This window comes from Electrophorus electricus, chromosome 16 (assembly GCF_041902795.1).
Source record: "Electrophorus electricus isolate QZ-2024a chromosome 16, ASM4190279v1, whole genome shotgun sequence".
Classification (NCBI taxonomy): Eukaryota; Metazoa; Chordata; class Actinopteri; order Gymnotiformes; family Gymnotidae; genus Electrophorus; species Electrophorus electricus.
The window spans coordinates 6,882,501-6,900,000 of record NC_137512.1 but is presented as its reverse complement, the minus strand read 5'-3'; the positions used below and the strand labels follow the sequence as shown (position 1 = coordinate 6,900,000).

Below are 17,500 nucleotides of genomic sequence, written 5' to 3'. Positions count from 1 at the left end.
TCTGAATTTCCTCTGCTACTCAGTGGACTAAGTCACCTTAATTGTGTGGCGATATAAGCTGAAACTTTCTCCCTCTGCGCTCCAGTGTGTTAGTGAGTGTGTGTGTGTGTGTGTGTGTGAACGTGCATATATGAGTGTGTGTGCATTTGCCTGTGGGTATTTGTGTGTGTGGGTGTGCGTACGTGCATGTGTGTGTGCATGAGCATATATGAGTGTGCGTGCATTTGCCTGTGGGTGTATGTGTTTGTGCGCGCACGTGTGTGTGTGTGTGTTTAATCTAATGTGCTGAAATGTGCAGCTGCAGTACTTTCCCTAATGCAGTCCCTGACTGGCTCTTCACTGGGTCCTACCTCAATGCGCTGGACCCAGCAAGAGAAAAGCAACACTCCTCGGAAACGAGGAGAGGCCGAGAGGAGGAGATGAGGAGAGAAGATCAGGAGGAGTAGAGGAAGAGACATGGAGAGTGGTTTTAGGTTCCCTCATTCTTGAAGAGGCCTAAAACGTTACAATTTGCCCCACTGTCTCTGACACCTTCTCTCCATCCCTAGAGGGATTACTGCCCCGTTCCAAAACCAGGAGAGAGAAATGTGTGCTCAGAGAGAGTCATTACATATATACTCTCTATGGACAATAACCTCACACACACACACGCGCACACACACACACACACACACACACACACACTCCTATGCATATATGTGTACTGTGAGGTGAGGAGCGGAGAGGAATCATCATTCCGTGCACTTCTGATCTCTCGCTCATTGTTGTGTGGAGAGACTGCCACAGCAGGGAGTCGGTTGCTAGGATACAGGTGAGCGGTCCTGATGCAAACGAGGAGTGGCTCTTTCGTCATGTGTTGTGGAGGAGACAAACCGCCCGGCGCCTCCCACAACGTGCCTCGGCTCTATAGGTCGCCGGATCCCCGCAGAGCAGCCACCACCAGGCCGATGGAGAAGGAGCGGGCCGTGGAATAGGGACGGAGATGGACGGAAAGCGGAACGGACAGCCTGCTTCCTGGTTCTTGTCTAGACAGCAGATGCGCTGGCTACGAGGCGGGTGCTCAGAGTGCACAAAAGACTCAGAGCACTTTTGGACCACTGGATGGAGAGAGTCCACACACACACACACACACACACACACACACACACTTAATGGGACTAGTATACACTTACACGTCCCGATGTGCATATATAAGTGGGTAATAAATTATCCACTCTTCCCACTGGCTGTGTTGGTGCCCTTGAGCTGTGTGGGTACACGTGTGTGTATATGTGTGTGTTCGTGGGCGCGTGAACGTGTGTATAAGGTGTATGCAGTGTCACCTCTACCTAGGCTGGGATGCTGTGACTCCTCATCCATCAGTGGTGACAGGCAGTATGGCAATTGTCATAGAAACCCCTCATTTTAAACTTTGGTCGTGGTGCCAACCACTGACTGGGGGCTTGCCGGGCTACGGTTTCTACTCCCCACCTTGCACCCAGTGCGACCCACTTTCCTTCACTGCAGCGTGCGTGCGCGCGCGTTTGTGTGTGCGGAGGTGGGTGGGGGTGCGTGCGTGCGTGTCCATGCATTTGTGTGCAGCTGATTTGTTGTCTTGACCCCAAGGTGACCTTAGCATGTCATTTCACAGAAGGCGGGAGAGAGGGAGTAGGAGAGAGGGAAGCAGGGAGAGAGGGAAGAGAGAGGGAAGAGAGAGGGAAGAGAGGGAAGAGAGAGGGAAGAGAGGGAAGAGAGAGGGAAGAGAGAGGGAGAGAGGGAAGAGAGGGAGTAGGAGAGAGGGAAGAGAGAGGGAGAGAGGGAAGAGAGGAGGGGAAGAGAGGGAGTAGGAGAGAGGGAAGAGAGAGGGAAGAGAGAGGGAGAGAGGGAAGAGAGAGGGAAGAGAGGGGAGGGAGAGAGGGAAGAGAGAGGGAAGAGAGAGGGAAGAGAGGGAAGAGAGAGGGAGAGAGTAGGAGAGAGGGAAGAGAGAGGGAGGGAGAGAGGGAAGAGAGAGGGAAGAGAGGGAAGAGAGAGGGAGAGAGGGAGTGGGAGAGAGGGAAGAGAGAGGGAGAGAGGGAAGAGAGAGGAAGAGAGGGAAGAGAGAGGGAAGAGAGGGAAGAGAGAGGGAGAGAGGGAGTAGGAGAGAGGGAAGAGAGAGGGAAGAGAGAGGGAGAGAGGGAAGAGAGAGGGAGAGAGGGAAGCAGGGAGAGAGGGAAGAGAGAGGGAGAGAGTCGCCTGGCCAAACAGCACTAGCATATGGGGCATGTGGAAGACGCAAAAGGGCACAAGCGCCAGCAGGACTCCCGGAGAAGATCCGGAGAGACGACACCAGCATCCCCCTAAAGGCGACCGGTGGGGGTGAATTTAACACGAAGACTGGTTGGAGGTCTCTCTCGTTTTCTCTTTGATTCTCTCTCTCGCTTCCTCTCTTCCTCTCTTCCCTCTCTGTGCCTTTGTTAGAACGGAGCGATGGGTCACGTGCGTCTCATGGTGATCAGGGGAGGCCTGCTGCCGCTCATGCCCCTTCGCCCTCGCTACAGAGTGCTCTGAGGTTCAGGGCACCCAATCTCAAGGAGAGCCGGTGGAGCCTACCCGTCCAGCAGTGTCAACCAATGTCCACCAATGTCCATCAAGGTCCATCAGTGCCCACCAATGTCCACCAATTTCTACAAATGCCCACCAATGTCCACCAATGCCCACCAATGTCCATAAATGCCCACCAATGTCCTTTAATGTCCATCAATGCCCACCAATGTCCTCCAATGTCCATCAATGCCCACCAATGTCCTCCAATGTCTACCAATGCCCACCAATGTCCATCAATGTCCACCAATGTCTTCCAATGCCCACCAATGCCCACCAATGTCCACCAATGTCTTCCAATGCCCACCAATGCCCACCAATGTCCACCAATGTCTTCCAATGTCCACCAATGCCCTCCAATGTCCATCAATGTCCACTGATGCCCACCAATGCCCACCAATGCCCATCAGTGCCCACCAATGTCCACCAATTGTCCACCTCTGCCCACAAGTGCCCAGGCCCTTATGCTTGTCTGCCTCACTCTCTGTGCAGTTGTTCCTCTCAAACAAAGAGACACAGGGCAGGCCAGTTCTGAAGATGGGCTCTTTCATCTGTCTCCATTGTGCTCTCTCTCTCTCTCTCTCTCTCTCTCTCTCTCTCTCTCTCTCTCTCTTTCTGTCTGTCATTGACTGACTGGCGGCTTCAGATCAAGGGCAGATGTGAAATGACACCTCTCTGTCCAAAGGCTCTGCTAAAGATTACCTCAGCGGCTGGCTGTAAAGAATTAATGAGTCTTTTGGAGGGCGTCACATTGATTCCAGCTCACCGTACCAAACCGTTAATAATCAGTGAGATTTAGCCCCGTCTGGCCCTGTGATGTCATGCATCAATTGAGCCTAAGGATGCTATCACGGGATTTGCGCAGCAATGGGACTTGTGTGTGTGTGTATGTGTGTGTGTGTGTGTGTGTGTGTGTGTGTGCACGTGCACGTGTAACAGAGAGAAAGGAACAGAACAACGGATTGGGTTTGTCTGGTTGCCTGTCTGTCTGTTTTTATGTTTGTTTGTCTGCCAGTCTGTCTGCATGTCTGCGCGTGTCCATGTGTTGCAGAGAGATAGGGGCTATGCGCACGCGCCCGACGCCAGGGTGTATTGCGCAGGTGTGTAGTTTGCCCTTACGACTCTACGGTGTCTGAGCAAAGCTGGATGGAGCTGGAGAGGAGAGAGGGAGAGAGTGAGCAGCACTGAGACCCCCCCCCCACACACACACACACACACACACACACAGGCGAATGCATTACACACATCAGTCAACTCAGCTTCATATTTCATAGCTGACTCTTAATGTACAATGCTGGAGTCACACACTAACTCACTCAAACACACACACATACACACACACACACACACACTCACACACAGAGCTGCTAAAGTGAGGAGGGTTAACTACAGGCACAGTGAACACATATCCATTGTAACACTAATTACACTGCTCATTCATTATACATATTCTCTACCAGATTCAGTTGCACTTTTTAATAGTTTTACACATGTAATAGGCTATAGACAGTGAGAGGCCGAGAGTGCGAGAGAGAGAGAGAGAGAGAGAGAGAGCGACGGTGTCTGTGCACCATGTCTCACTACAGCATTGATCAGGATTTCAGCTGCCTCCCATTTCCTCTCACTAATGTGAATGGCTGAGCTGTGAGCCAGAGGCACACACACACACACACACACACACACACACACACACACACAGTCTAATATAGAGGTTCAATGTCTCTCAATCTAAGCAGGAAATAAGATGTGTGCGCCAGGGCCCAGCCACACCCTTCTCAGCTACTAAAGGTCATGGCCATCCAGTCTCTTGACATTTGCCGAGTGTGTTTATGTGAGTGTGTGTGTTTCTTTATGTTTGAAAATCTGAGCAAACACTTCCTTATTTGAGCATGAGAAAATGGACCAAGAAATATCCCACAGCACGTATGTGTGTCTGTGTGTGTGTGTGTGTGTGTGTGTGTGTGTGTGCGTGTGTTTGTGCATTTCTAATGGAGTGGAAGCAACCAAGGGACAGTTGCTCTAACCTTTAAATCAATGAGGCTTTGGTGCGATGGTTAGGCTGTGGCGCCCCCTAGAGGCCGGAGGGACTCACTGCTCCAGCCCATCAGGGGCACAGCCATGCCGATTGCTTATTTCATTAACTGCACATTTGGAGCTACTTCTCTCCCTGGAAGTTCTGACCAGAATTCACACACACACACACACACACACACCGACACAGCGCCTCTGGGTCTTTCCCAAGCTTTGTAGTTGAACTTCAAAGCCCTCTGACCGCGCTGCTCATTTGCTGTGGCTTTGCCCTGTAGTGTTGTCCCCGCTTCACACACACACACACACACACACTCACGAAGCCATCCGTCCAAGCCCCGTCCTCCAGGGTCTAGAGTTTCAGACGAGCCCTTTCCATCTCAGCCATTCCCCTTCCTGGCGCTTCCTGAACCCGGCGAGCTGTCGACCAATCGGACGTTGCCGGCAGAAGTAGAATCCGGGTCAGGCGTTTACGAGGCGCAGCCCGCGTCAGGCGCCACGAGACCTCAGTCCTCAGAACCACAGGACAGAGTGAGGAATCTCGCATGCTAGGATTTGTAAACCAATTACAAGCACCGACCAAGAGTTGGAGCTCACAATTAATGTCCTAATTGAGGTCAGTCTTGTTAATTTAGTGGTAAATTAGAACAGTTAATATGCATATATTAGGAGGGCCAAGGGAGACTGTAAAAATAAGGTACGGGAAAATGACCTCTTAAGTAGAGTGAGGGGGTCTTCTTCTGCTCCACTTCCACTACTGTACTGCGGGACGGGAGCAGCAGGACAGACGGGATGTCCTGGATTCTCTGCTGTGATAGGGCAGACGAGAGCCTACAGTGTCCTTCATACACACACACACACACACACACACACACACACACACACACACACACACAGAGACACTTTATAGCCCTATGGTATGAATGTTATAAATTAAACATTTACTTTTTCATATATAAACTGGTTCCTCCTCCTACAAACTCAGAAGCAGTATGCTTGCACAGCTGATGAAAGACCTCTGCCTGAAACCTCTGCCCTTGTGGAACTCTGTGTTCTACAATTTTGAATCTCTCTCTCTCTCTCTCTCTCTCTCTCTCTCTAATCTCTCTCTAACTCTCTATCTTACACACCTGCGTGATATAGACAGATTGTTTGCTGCACAGAAAGCTTACTTACAGAAATGGAGACACATAAAACAGCAAACACAAGATTGGACCTGCAGAGCTCAATATGTGTGTGCACATGGAAAAAGAAGCAATTATTCTCTCTCTCACTCTCTTTCTCTCACCCTCTCTCTCTCTCTAACACTCTCTCTGTCTAACACTCTCTTGCACACGCGCACACACACACACACACACACACAGTCTCTGTAGAATTCAGCGGAGCATGCTGAGTGTACCACAGGTGTGCGAGTGAAAACCTGTTAGTGTGTTCTCTGTGTGAGACATTTTCAGAGAGAAAACGCTAGAGAGAGAGACAGAGAGAGAGAGAAAGATGCAGTCTTTTATGAATAATGGATATGTATGCCTATGGACAAACGCTTGCCAAAACTCATATCCCCATCTGATCTCTCCAGGGAAGTTAGAGAATTTTTTTCCCCTCATTTTCAACAACACATGAGGGGGCTAAATCTACCAATCCAAATGCAAATATGTGTGTGTGCAAGTGTGTATTCATGTGTGCGTGTATGCATGTGTGTGTGTGCAGGTGTGTATTCATGTATGCACATGTGCATGTGTGTGTGTATGTCTGTGTATTTACATGTGCGTGTGTGTGTGTGTGTGTGTGTGCAGGTGTGTATTCATGTGTGCGCATGTGTGTGTATGTCTGAGTATTTACATGTGTGTGTGTGTGTGTCTGTGTATTTAAGTGCATGTGTGTGTATGCGTGTGTGTATGTCTGTGTTTGTGTGTGTGTGTCTGTGTGTGTGTGTGTATGCATGTATGTCTGTGAGTTTATGTGTGCGTGTGTGTGTCTGTGTGTGTGTGCACGCATGTGTGTGTGTATGCGCGTGTGTCTTTGTCTGTGTGTGTGTGTGTCTGTGTGTTTATGTCTGCACATGCGGGTGATTTCCTGACCACACATCTCAAAGCACCCCTGTTCTCTTCAGCAAACAGACAGTATGGCATCTCCTCTCATCGCCGTTGGCACGGTAAAAGCAGAGTGCGGAAACACTGCATGGTTGGCAGCTGATGTCAACAGTGATAACACGTAGCGAACACACTCGGACTGTCCGGAATGCAGTGCAGCTTGGATGGCAGACTTGGCATGCGCGTGCGCCGCGGGGCCAAACGTCGCCTCTCCACGCTGATATTTTTAGCAGCTGCTCAGTGTGTGCGGGGTCCTTCTACTGCACGTCCTTCAGAACCGCCAGGACCACAACTGGCCACTGCCCTGTTCCAGGACCACAGCCACCTGCTTGTGGCTGTGTGTGTGTGTGTGTGTGTGTGTGTGTGTGTGTGTGGCTGTGTGTGGCTGTGTGTGTGTGTGTGTGTGTGTGTGGTAGTCATAGAGGTTTAACCAGCAATGACAGGTGGGTCTGAATCATAGGTGGACACTGCCAGCATACAGTGTGTATCTGCAGTCTCTCTCTCTCTCTCTCTCTCTCACACACACACAACAAACACAGCTTTAGCCAGCAGCATTCTCTGGGCCATCCTTAACATGAAGGACAATGCCGATCTATTCCAGGAAGCAATATCTCTCTCCTTTTCTCTCTCTTTCCCCCCCCCCCCCCCCCCCCTTTTTCCCTTCTCTTCCCTCCTGAGCGCTGAAAGGTCCAGTGGCCAAACCCTCGCTCCTTCGCTCCCTCGCTCCCTCCATACCTCCCGCCTTCCTCTCGGTGTGTCTCTGGCTAACGTAACCTTGTGGAGACGCTGCTGGAATGTCAGCCGGCTTTGTCGTCCTGGAACACAGATCCAAACATCTGCTGTGGCACTGCCATGCGGCACGACAGCCAGGACACACACATACACACACACACACACACACAGATACATTACACACATACGTTCTCTCTTTCTCTCTCTCTCTCTCTCTCTCTCTCTCTCTCTCTCTCTCTCTCTCTCTCTCTCTCTCAAGTACCTGCACACATCCACACACACGCGACATATCTGTTTTCCCGTTGCACCCTTGATGGAGAGAGCGCTTGGTAAACCGCAGGAATCGGCTCACAGTCAACACTCGTAAAGTCTCCCATCTGCTGCTGTATCATCACACACACACACACACACACACACACAGATTATGGGCACTCCTACATCGGTGATATTGTGCAGTTAAATTCTGCATTAGGAATAAAAAAATATATATATGCACCAACTTATTCGTTTTTAAGCACACACATTTTCTATTTAAGCTTGGCCATGTAATTTATGGGTGGGGTCAAGGATGCATTCATGTTGAAGGGAATGTGCGTGTATGTGATGATGCAGTGGCACGGGGGTGATTCAAACCACCTCTCTCTCTCTCTCTCTCTCTCTCTCTCTCGCTCTCTCTCTCTCTCTCTCTCTCGCTCTCTCTCAAAGCCCATTTGTAGCGATCGCTCAGTCTGGCGTCAACTCAACACTGCCATCTACTGGCCAAGAGTTCTGGTTTGTGTGCCACAGTTTGCATATCTCTCTCTCTCGCACACACACACACACACACACACACACAACATATATATATATATATCTTGGAGCAGAGAATGTGAGCTTCCTTTCTTCTGACTGACTGTAATCTGTCTATACGGCTGTGACTACCGCTTCGCGTGCTTTTACGGATTCATTTCTTAATTGTTTCATCGATTGCAAAATGAGCATATAAGCCTGTACGCGCGATCTACATCGGGCCGGATGGAGCGATAGAGGAGAGAAAAAAAGAGAAGAGAGGTAGGGAAAATACTTGAGAGAGAGAGAGAGAGAGAGAGAGAGAGAGAGAGAGAGAGAGAGAGAGAGAGAGAGAGAGAAACTGGTGTTGTGAATCTTCCCTATATGTGACATATAAAAAGCTGACAGAGTCTGGAGCAACTCCCAAAGTGTCAGTACTTTCGTTTAAACAAGAGAGAGAGAGAGAGAGAGAGAGAGAGAGAGAGAGAGAGAGAGAGAGAGTAGGTGCGGGGGGGCTGCCAGTTCTCCCCCTTTCTCCAAGGTGCAGACGGAGAGGAGATGGAATTTGACAGGAGAGAAAATTGATTTTCTGGGATGAGATTTAGGTGCGATGGGCAAAGCCGAATGAAGGTTAGCAGAGGGGCGGGAGTCATTAACGCGCGCGCCGCCATCCTCGCGGCAGGCAGGGCCTGCGTGGGGCTGGTAAAAGCGCTCGGGCGCTTTTTGGAGCAAGCAGGTAAAGAAAGCTGTAAAAGCACGTCCCCCATTTATCGATACAGTAACCCGGTCGTAGGCACATGCATGGCTACTGTGCTCCGCGGAGCGTCCTGAGCGATGCGCTGTGAGACGCCTTAAGCATCCAACCTCGATGGCTCGCCGGGTTTTCCACTTTCCAACCAGAAAATTCCCCCTTTTCCCCGGGGACGGGCGTTGGAAGAGATATCTGTGCCTTTTTATCGGGGATACCTCAAAGAACCCGACCGAGTTTCTCTGCTCCTGGGTACTGAAGGAAAGAAGGCTTTTTATCTGTCACCCGTGGAGCAGCCAAACGGCGTAAACTCTTCCGAGAAAGGGGGGCGGAATCCAAATATTGCAAAAGTAAAATAAATAGATAAATAATTCCTGCCAAGCTGCTGCCTATGTACGAGGCTGTGTCTATTTTTTATTTTTATTTTTTATCAGAGACTAATTGGTGACATTGGTAACACCGACTGGAACGCTGGCAACAGTTGGAGCGCATCCTATTGGCAACAATGGCACTGTGTTTATTTTTAACACCGGTTTTATCAGTCAAAGCCATCGTTTCCCATTTCAGAAAAAAAACCTCGACTTCATCTGAGAGGTGCTCTGTAGTAAACGTTTCATTGCCTTCTTTTCTGTTTAATTATCTGCACTGCCGAATAACCAACAATTGCGTGTACGTTCTGGTTGCATGCTGTAACCTGTGCTTACATACTTTCTTGCGATATCTACAGCGTAACAGGAAAAGGAAACAAATGTTTGGTCCCTGTTAAATTTACAGAAGAAGAGTCACTTAAATCTAGTGAATTCAAATTCAAGTTCAAATCAGCCACCGCTGAAATTTTTGTTCCTTTCAAGAAATCTAGTTCACTGAAAAGAAATCAGAGCTCCCGCTGGAACGAAAGGGATCATGAACGGTTTTGTGGTTTGTCGAGCTTATTGGCGTACATGACGTATCAGCACTATGGTTTAAAATACACATATGGTATCATCGTTTTCTGTTCACTTTGATTTTTTAAAAAAGATATTCGTTTCGTTTCACGAAATGTCAGTTGTACCTCGTTCATTGCAGCATCTGCCATCGGGAATTTAATATGTTTCGTTTTACTGACTAAAACAAACATGTTATTACTCGAACTGTCACGAAGCAAAGACACTTTCAAAAATGTAGTGGGGACCAAAGCTGCCCTTTCCTAAAGTGTTCCCAGCTCTCTATCCACCTACTCAAACCTAAAGTTTCTGTCTTGCTGACAGGAAAGGATTTGGTCTGATATGGAGAATCAGAAAAAAGCAACAGAACACCTAAAGCTCTTAAAATATTTGTCACACCTCTGTCTGTGCTGTCTAGAATTTTGGTCTGGATTTTAGTCATGTCCTTAAAAGTGGCCACCGCCTCAATGCAGTATGTTTCCTCTCCGGTTTCCAATCTGCCAATGAACAGATAAGCAATATTAAAGGTATATTTCGTTGTAGACAGATTGCACTAGAAACAGATTTCTGTGTAACCCAGTCATTCTGAGCAGCTGCTCTGGGTAGATCTTGCTCAGAGTGACGTCAGTCAGCCACAAAACACACACTCGTCTCTTCCGCCGTCCTGCCTCTGTTCCTTGCGTTGTGATCTTACTGCACCCCCCCACCGTGTGTTTATCACGCGACAGATGGTCAGTCCACTCTCCGAGCAGTGCGCACTGCGTTTACCGGCTTTGTCGCGGGTTCTTTTTTTTTCTTCTTTTTTTTTTGCACACGTACACACTTCTGACCAGCTTGTATCTTCCCCACACTCCTTTAACAATGCAGTGCGTCTTGTTGAATTCTCCTTTCCCTCTCGCTCTGCCAACACCCAGCCATGAACCTGTTGGGGCTGAACTGGCAGCTGAAGCCGTTGGAGGGTCCCATGCTGAGTCATGGCCTGGGCGCCGGCCTGCCGGCTAGCAGCGACACCGCGGCGGTGCCCCCCATAGGCAGAGGTAAGCGGCGCCGTTCCTGAATCCGGAAATTTGAGCCCACGCGCACTACATACCGAGTTCTGTCACGGGGGAAGAGCAGCATATGGGATGTTTGTTAATGATAAGGTTTGATAAAGCTAAGTCGAGGGGCACAAAGTACACTGTGGACCGCGAGAATCGTGAGGGCCCTCCCCTGATCTTTCGCAATCGCTAGACTGGGGCCGTCCGCCATTTATTCCACAGTCTGACACCTTTCCCGTAGACCTTCTGTTTTCACTTACTCAGAGTCTCAGACTGAGTCATAGCACATTGAAACTGAATCTTCTGAAGAGTCTCTTTTACTCTTTTTCCCTTACTTTCTCTCTCTCTCTCTCTCTCTCTCTCTCTCTCTCTCTCTCTCTCTCTCTCTCTGTCTCCCATGCCCATAGCTACATGCAGTTTCAGCTGCTCTGTGATTAAAAAAGCGAGATGTTCATCCTTCTTTCTGGATATGTAATTCTTTCAGCGCTAGCTCCAGGATTTCTGCGGGCTGCCGGAGAAGAATGGGAGTGCGTACTACTCAGATATTGCAGTATGCTGTGAATGCAGCATGCATATGGTATTCCCACACTATTAATGCCAGTTCGGAATCTCTCAGAAGTCTCTTGTACCATTTCTCCAGGCTCACACCAAAAAAGGATCAGGGGAACTGCACGGCAGTCACGCATGCACACCCCCCCCCCCCCTCTTTGTCAGCGTGATCTGTCTCACTCCCACACTGCGTATGCCTCCCGGTCTCACTATCCCAGGCGATGGCTGTCCTTGCACATATGACACATATCCCCCCCCCCACCTGAAGGACATTTCCGTGACTCCCTGCGGCAGGGACGCGCCACCTGTCCGCCCCGCGCTGTAATCGAGTCGTGCCAGCCAGAAACCTCCAAACCTCCAAAGCTCAGTCTCTCAATCTCTCTCTCTCTCTTTCTCTTCACTTTCATGTTCTCCCCCCCCACCTTTTCTGCCTGTAACACCAGCCGAGAGCAGAGGCGGTAGCGCTTGCACCGCTGTGATGGCCCACAAGTGCTCTCTTCTCCTCTTATAGCCGCGGCCTGGAAAATGCTCTCCAGCCGAAGAGCGCCAAATCTCTCTTTCGACAGGGTGCCATCATCTCTGCTCACACTTGAACATGTGTACCTCATGCGCGCTGTATGTCCGCCATATGCTGTGTTTGCCGGTGCTCTGGTTCATCTCTGCTGTGTAACTGTGATGGGGGTAATCTGTATAACGTGCCTTCATGTCTTGATTAATCTCTGCTGTTTGACTATTTTTACGGGTCACCTGTACAGTGTGCTTGTAACGTTTGGCTAATCTCTGCTGTTTAAGAATGCTTTGTGTAACATACACAATGTGCCTTCCATTTTGCAAAATCTAAATTATGCTTTCCTGTGATTTTGATTAATCTTTTTCTTATTCCTTATTAATCTAGTCTCTTATTAATCTTGAGCGCGCCCCCCGTGCTCCACTTCCACAGAACAACTCCTCACAGCTCCATGTTAATGAGCAGCCCGGGTTGGGAGTCGTGGGGGGGGCGAGGCACTTCCTCCCGAACGCATTTCACTTCCTCCCGAACGCATCTGCGTCCCCCCTCTGCCTCCTCACCCAGCCAGAGGTCTCCGGCGTCCGACTGACCTGATTACGGGAGGACGCCGCGCACGCACGTGTGCCTCTCTGCCGCGCAAGCAAAACCCGGCCATTGTCACCAGCAAAAAAGGAGTGTGAGAGAGAGAGAGAGAGAGAGGGAGAGAGAGTTTTTTTCCCCCATTACATCAGAAGCAGTTAACAGCATGGAAGATTAAGAGGGCACACCGGGCCTGTGTTGTGTTGACATGAGCTCCAGGATTGGGGCGGGAGAGACGCATACAGCTCTCTTTTCAACCCTTCAGGAGATACGGAGGAGGAGGCAGAGAGCGATTGAATCTGAGGCGAGACACGGACGCCGGTCTCGTTCCCTGCCTCCAGTGCAGGGGGGATCGCTCCCCCACCCCTTCCCTACGGAGGGATCCACCAATCAACCGCTTTCCTTCTTCTGTTCGATTTTATGATCGTATGGTTTCTATCATTTTTCTCTCTCCACGCAGATATTCCAGCAATCCTGCGGCCTTTTCCGACGGTGTCTTTTTTTTAAAAATAAAAACACAACACAACTCGGACAACGCCATGCACAACATGAATTGCAAGTCCGAAAGGCTTTCTGATGAAACCATCTGCAGGTCCAGATGTAATCCTGGAGGCCTCGCACTTAAGACCTCGTGCTTTGCGTTGGTGTCACAGGTGCCTTCCCTCCAGCTTACGAAGAGCCAGAGGCCACAGCGAGCTCACCACGTGCTCACGCGATCTCTGAGTTCTTTACATTCTTACCCCTAGAACTGGATGTTACAGGTTGTGGCAGTTCTCACACTTAAGCTCAAGGATCTCAACGCATGTTGAGTCTCAGAAACGTGCTCCAGTTGTAGTGCTCCTTTCCCTCAGCTGTGCGCGCACCCGTTTTTGCGTAACGCATCCAAAAGCGCCCGGAGCCCGGGCGGAACCTCCGTCGTCCACGTTTCCATGGAGCGCCTAAGCTCCGGCACTGACTTTCCCGCTGTCCTCCTCTGCACCTCAGGGGCCGGCACATTGCGGAACAGCAGCATCGACACGGGCGACGTGGAGGTGGGCCGACGGGTGACCCAGGAGGTGCCGCCCGGCATGTTCTGGCGGTCCCTGCTGCACCTCAGCCAGCCGCAGTTCCTGAAGTTCAACATCTCGCTGGGCAAAGACGCCCTCTTCGGGGTGTACATCCGCAAAGGCCTGCCCCCGTCCCACGCACAGGTGATCGCACTCGCTGGGAGCTGCCGCCGCGTAAACACTCCGGCGCAAAACGCGCTCGCCAGCCCCCGTTAACAATGAACTCGCATTCACGTTAACAGTGAAATTTAATTAACCTCCCTAAATGATCTGCCATGACTCATACCATGTTGACGTCGCCCGTAAATTGAAAACTGAGAATACGGTTCTCTGCTTTCTTTTCTGTACTCTTTCTCTCTCTCTCTCCCCAGTATGACTACATGGAGCGCTTGGACGGCAAAGAGAAGTGGAGCGTGGTGGAGTCTCCTCGGGAGCGGCGCAGCATCCAGACGGTGGTCCTCAACGAGGCAGTGTTCGTGCAGTACCTGGACCCGGGGACATGGCACCTGGCCTTCTACAACGATGGCAAGGAGAAAGAGCCTGTGTCTTTCAGCACGGCTGTTCTGGGTCAGTCAGCCCTCCCTCCCTCTCTCTCTCTCTCTCTCTCTCTCTCTCTCTCCCTCTCTCTCTCTCTCTCTCTCTCTCTCTCTCACACAAGCACTCTCTCCTCACCACCTTCTCTGCCGCATTACTGCGTCCCCCGCCGGCCTGCGAAATTCACTCGGAGTCGTTTTCCACTTCCTTTCGGGGAGCGCTGAGAGGGTTGAAGAGAGGCGAAGAGGAGGAGCAGAGCGGAGGAGTGGAACAGAGCGCTTTTTTGCCCTCATCCTAAGAGGAGTTGGAGGGAGGTGCCGAGGAGACAAGCAGGCTGGAAGACAGCTGTGGTTGTTTTTTGTTTTTTTAAACGGAATGTGGCAAATGAGACAAATGAGATATAAATGAGAGACAAATGAGAAGACAAATGTTAGCGAGGTTTAGGTGTGGATTTAGCTACCTAGTAATACAGTACAGTGGAAATACAGATATTGGAGACGAGGCGTCCGTACAGGCGAAGAATTACCGTTCACTGCGTATGGCTGCACGCGACTCAATACCAACTAAGGGAGGAAGTGTCAAGTATGAAAACAGAGAGGCTTTGAGGAGACGCTTTGATGGCGTCAGGCCTAACACCGAAGGACAGAAGGGGGACATATAGACAGAGCTGGAGGACAGCAGATCAGTTCCCACCACGCAAGACCACTACGCATACAAAGCAGATCAGCCCAAACCTGACTTTGGGACTTTCATTTTTTTTTAATTTTCATTGCTCCCATGAAAGAAAACAATCTGCAGCCTTTTAACTTAGCACATTGCCTGTACAGAAACATTATGAATATTCTCACTTCAAGATGTAACTGTAATAAGCGACATCGCACCAATTAGCTTTAAACACATCAATAGTGCTGCTACTCACGGCTAATGAAGTCGCTTAACCTGGTTGTATTAATAATAATGCAGAACTCTGGAGGAAGAGAGAGAGAGAGAGAGAGAGAGAGAGAGAGAGACATTGAGCAATGGCGATAAAGATACAGAGGCAGCGCCATTAGAGAATCAGACACCTATGTGACTTTCTTCCAGACTTGAAAGCCTGACCAAGGTGAGGCCTGATGTTGCGTGTTTACTGAATTGTATAATTCGTCTCCGATTCCTTTATGCCACCAGATGTGCACGCATCAGGTTATTAAAACAGCCTCACACAAGTCGGACAGGAACCTCTCTCTCGTTATCTCGGACAGCGATCAATTATCTTTTTTCTCTTTACACCCACTGATGTGCTGGTAAATTCAGTCATGTTAAAGTGTTAAACTTCTCCAAAATAACACAAAGGGGTACTTTTCATTCATTAGAAGCTACCTGACAGGTCTGATTAAGAATAGATATTTCACAGTGGGTTATTACCGACAGCGATAAAACGCCTCCGTGCCAATTGCGTATGTAATTTGTACCGTCTGTACCCATCGTGACACTCAGAACTGAGACCATGGGACGTTCGGCTACAGGGCTCACCACATTTCTGCTCTAAACCACAAAGAACGCAAATCGTTGTTTTTGTTTATTTTGTTTATTTTGTTTTTCTAGTGTGACGGTGCACACATGCAAAGCGTGTCCCGTAAAGTTTGTTTGTTTGGTTTTTTGTGTCAGTGTTTGATCACATTTCTGTTGCTTTTTTTTTTTTTTTTTTCTCGAGAATTTGATGAACTCTCTAATTTAGCAACACATAAATATTTCTGTACATGTTCCCTATATCTTTAAATCTGCATAACAGATCTTTGCGACACATCATGCCCGTGTTATGCCACAATCAGCAGCTGTCGTTGGGATGAATTTTTTCATACATTTCTGCTCACATGCTGATTTCTGCTGTATCTTGTATGGGAGTCACGCTCAGTGGCATAAAATTTTAAGGATTTGTAGTAAGTGCTGTGAAGTTCTCGTGATGTTAGCAGTGAGGCTGGCCATGTCGAGGGCTCGTGGAAGCGCAACTAAGCATCTTCAGACGAAAACAGAATTAGAGACGGGCACCCGCCCAGCTGAAGGCCACGAGCCCGTGAGAGGGGGGGCGAGCAAAAAGGAGGCGTGTGCGGCCGCGTCTCACGTGTGCTGCCGTGTCCGTCTCTCCCGCAGACTCGGTGCAGGAGTGTCCCCGCAACTGCCACGGCAACGGGGAGTGCGTGTCAGGAGTGTGCCACTGCTTCCCGGGCTTCCACGGCATGGACTGCTCGAAAGGTACGGAGAGACCCCCACACCGCACAGCCCGGACCCCGCTAGTCCCCCGGAGGGACCCCGGGGGGCATTGTGAGCCTCAGCAGAGGGTGGGGATGAAGAAAACAAAACGAATAATGATTTTTGAAAAATAAGACAACTGCCCGTTAGTTTTGTAAGAGGGCGGGATATTGAACTTGAATGAAAGAAAGATACGCAAGAGGGAGAGTAGATCCTAAGCGTTTTTGTTGTATGGGGTCTGTTTATTTGGGGGGGGGTTGGCCCCTATCCTGGAGCTCCTTCAGGCTTTGAGCCTTGCACACATCACAGATGGACGTTAGTCTCCATGTCCCCTCGGCAAGCCAAGTAGCAGCGCCCTCCATCACAAACGTGTGTGTGTGTGTGTGTGTGTGTGTGCGCAAGGGAGAGAATGAATATGCAGACTAGAAATGGCCCTTACCGGAAGGCTCTTCTACGTGTACCAGTAGGCTGGAACAGGCGCGTCTAATATACGCATTTCATTGCATTAAAAATGAGGCGAAAAGCCTCGCGAGCAAGGTGTTGTGTTCAGGGCGTGCGTCCCTGAGCCTGCGAGTGTGTGCGTGTGCGAATGCGAACGGCGCGGCCTGGGGATCGTTAAGCCCCTCTGAGCCACCAGGATGATGGATGTGGGCTCATGCAAGCCAATATCTCCCATTGTTCACCTGGGAGGCTCATGATTAATAGCTTAGTTACCTTACCGTTAGATTACATTTTGTTTCATTACAATTTTCTTCAGTTTAGCCCTGCCTTCATCTGTTCCACTCTCCTAAGCCCAGACCCCCGATCTGTCGATCTGTCTGTCAATTTATCTGTCTGACTGATTGTCTGACTATTTGCCTTATTGCCTGCCTGCCTGCTTGTCTATCTGTCTGCCTGCTTGCTTTCCTATGTGTGTGTGTGTGTGTGTGTGTGTGTGTGCGTGTGTGCGTGTGTGCGTGTGTGCGTGTGCGCGTGTGTGTGTGTGTGTGCTGTCAGCAACAGCTGATACTGAATGTCTCTTCCTCTCCTTGGATTTCTCTAATATAGCTGGTAGACAACCCTAGAAAGGCAAGCACAGAGGTGGGTCTGTCTTTCAGACAGCAGAGAGGGTTGTGGGTAATGTAGTCCATGGGGCTGCAGGTGAATCTGCCCCAATCAGCAGCTGTTGGA

The 17,500-nt window shown here is 49.8% G+C and overlaps 1 protein-coding gene across 11 annotated transcripts in view; it reads left to right on the top strand.

Annotated features, from left to right (window-relative positions):
• The window catches only part of tenm2a (teneurin transmembrane protein 2a), a 195,750-nt gene that overhangs the window by 152,873 nt on the left and 25,377 nt on the right, over nt 1-17,500 (top strand). For 8 of the 11 annotated variants that reach the window (XM_081698478.1, XM_081698475.1, XM_081698474.1 and 5 more), the window contains 4 exons: nt 10,763-10,885; nt 13,506-13,711; nt 13,939-14,134; nt 16,232-16,333. In XM_081698478.1, coding sequence (XP_081554604.1) covers nt 10,763-10,885; nt 13,506-13,711; nt 13,939-14,134; nt 16,232-16,333 — 627 coding nt within the window. The remainder of the gene's footprint in view (nt 1-10,762; nt 10,886-13,505; nt 13,712-13,938; nt 14,135-16,231; nt 16,334-17,500) is intronic. The other 3 variants (XM_081698482.1, XM_081698477.1, XM_081698476.1) reach the window with 2 other exon arrangements.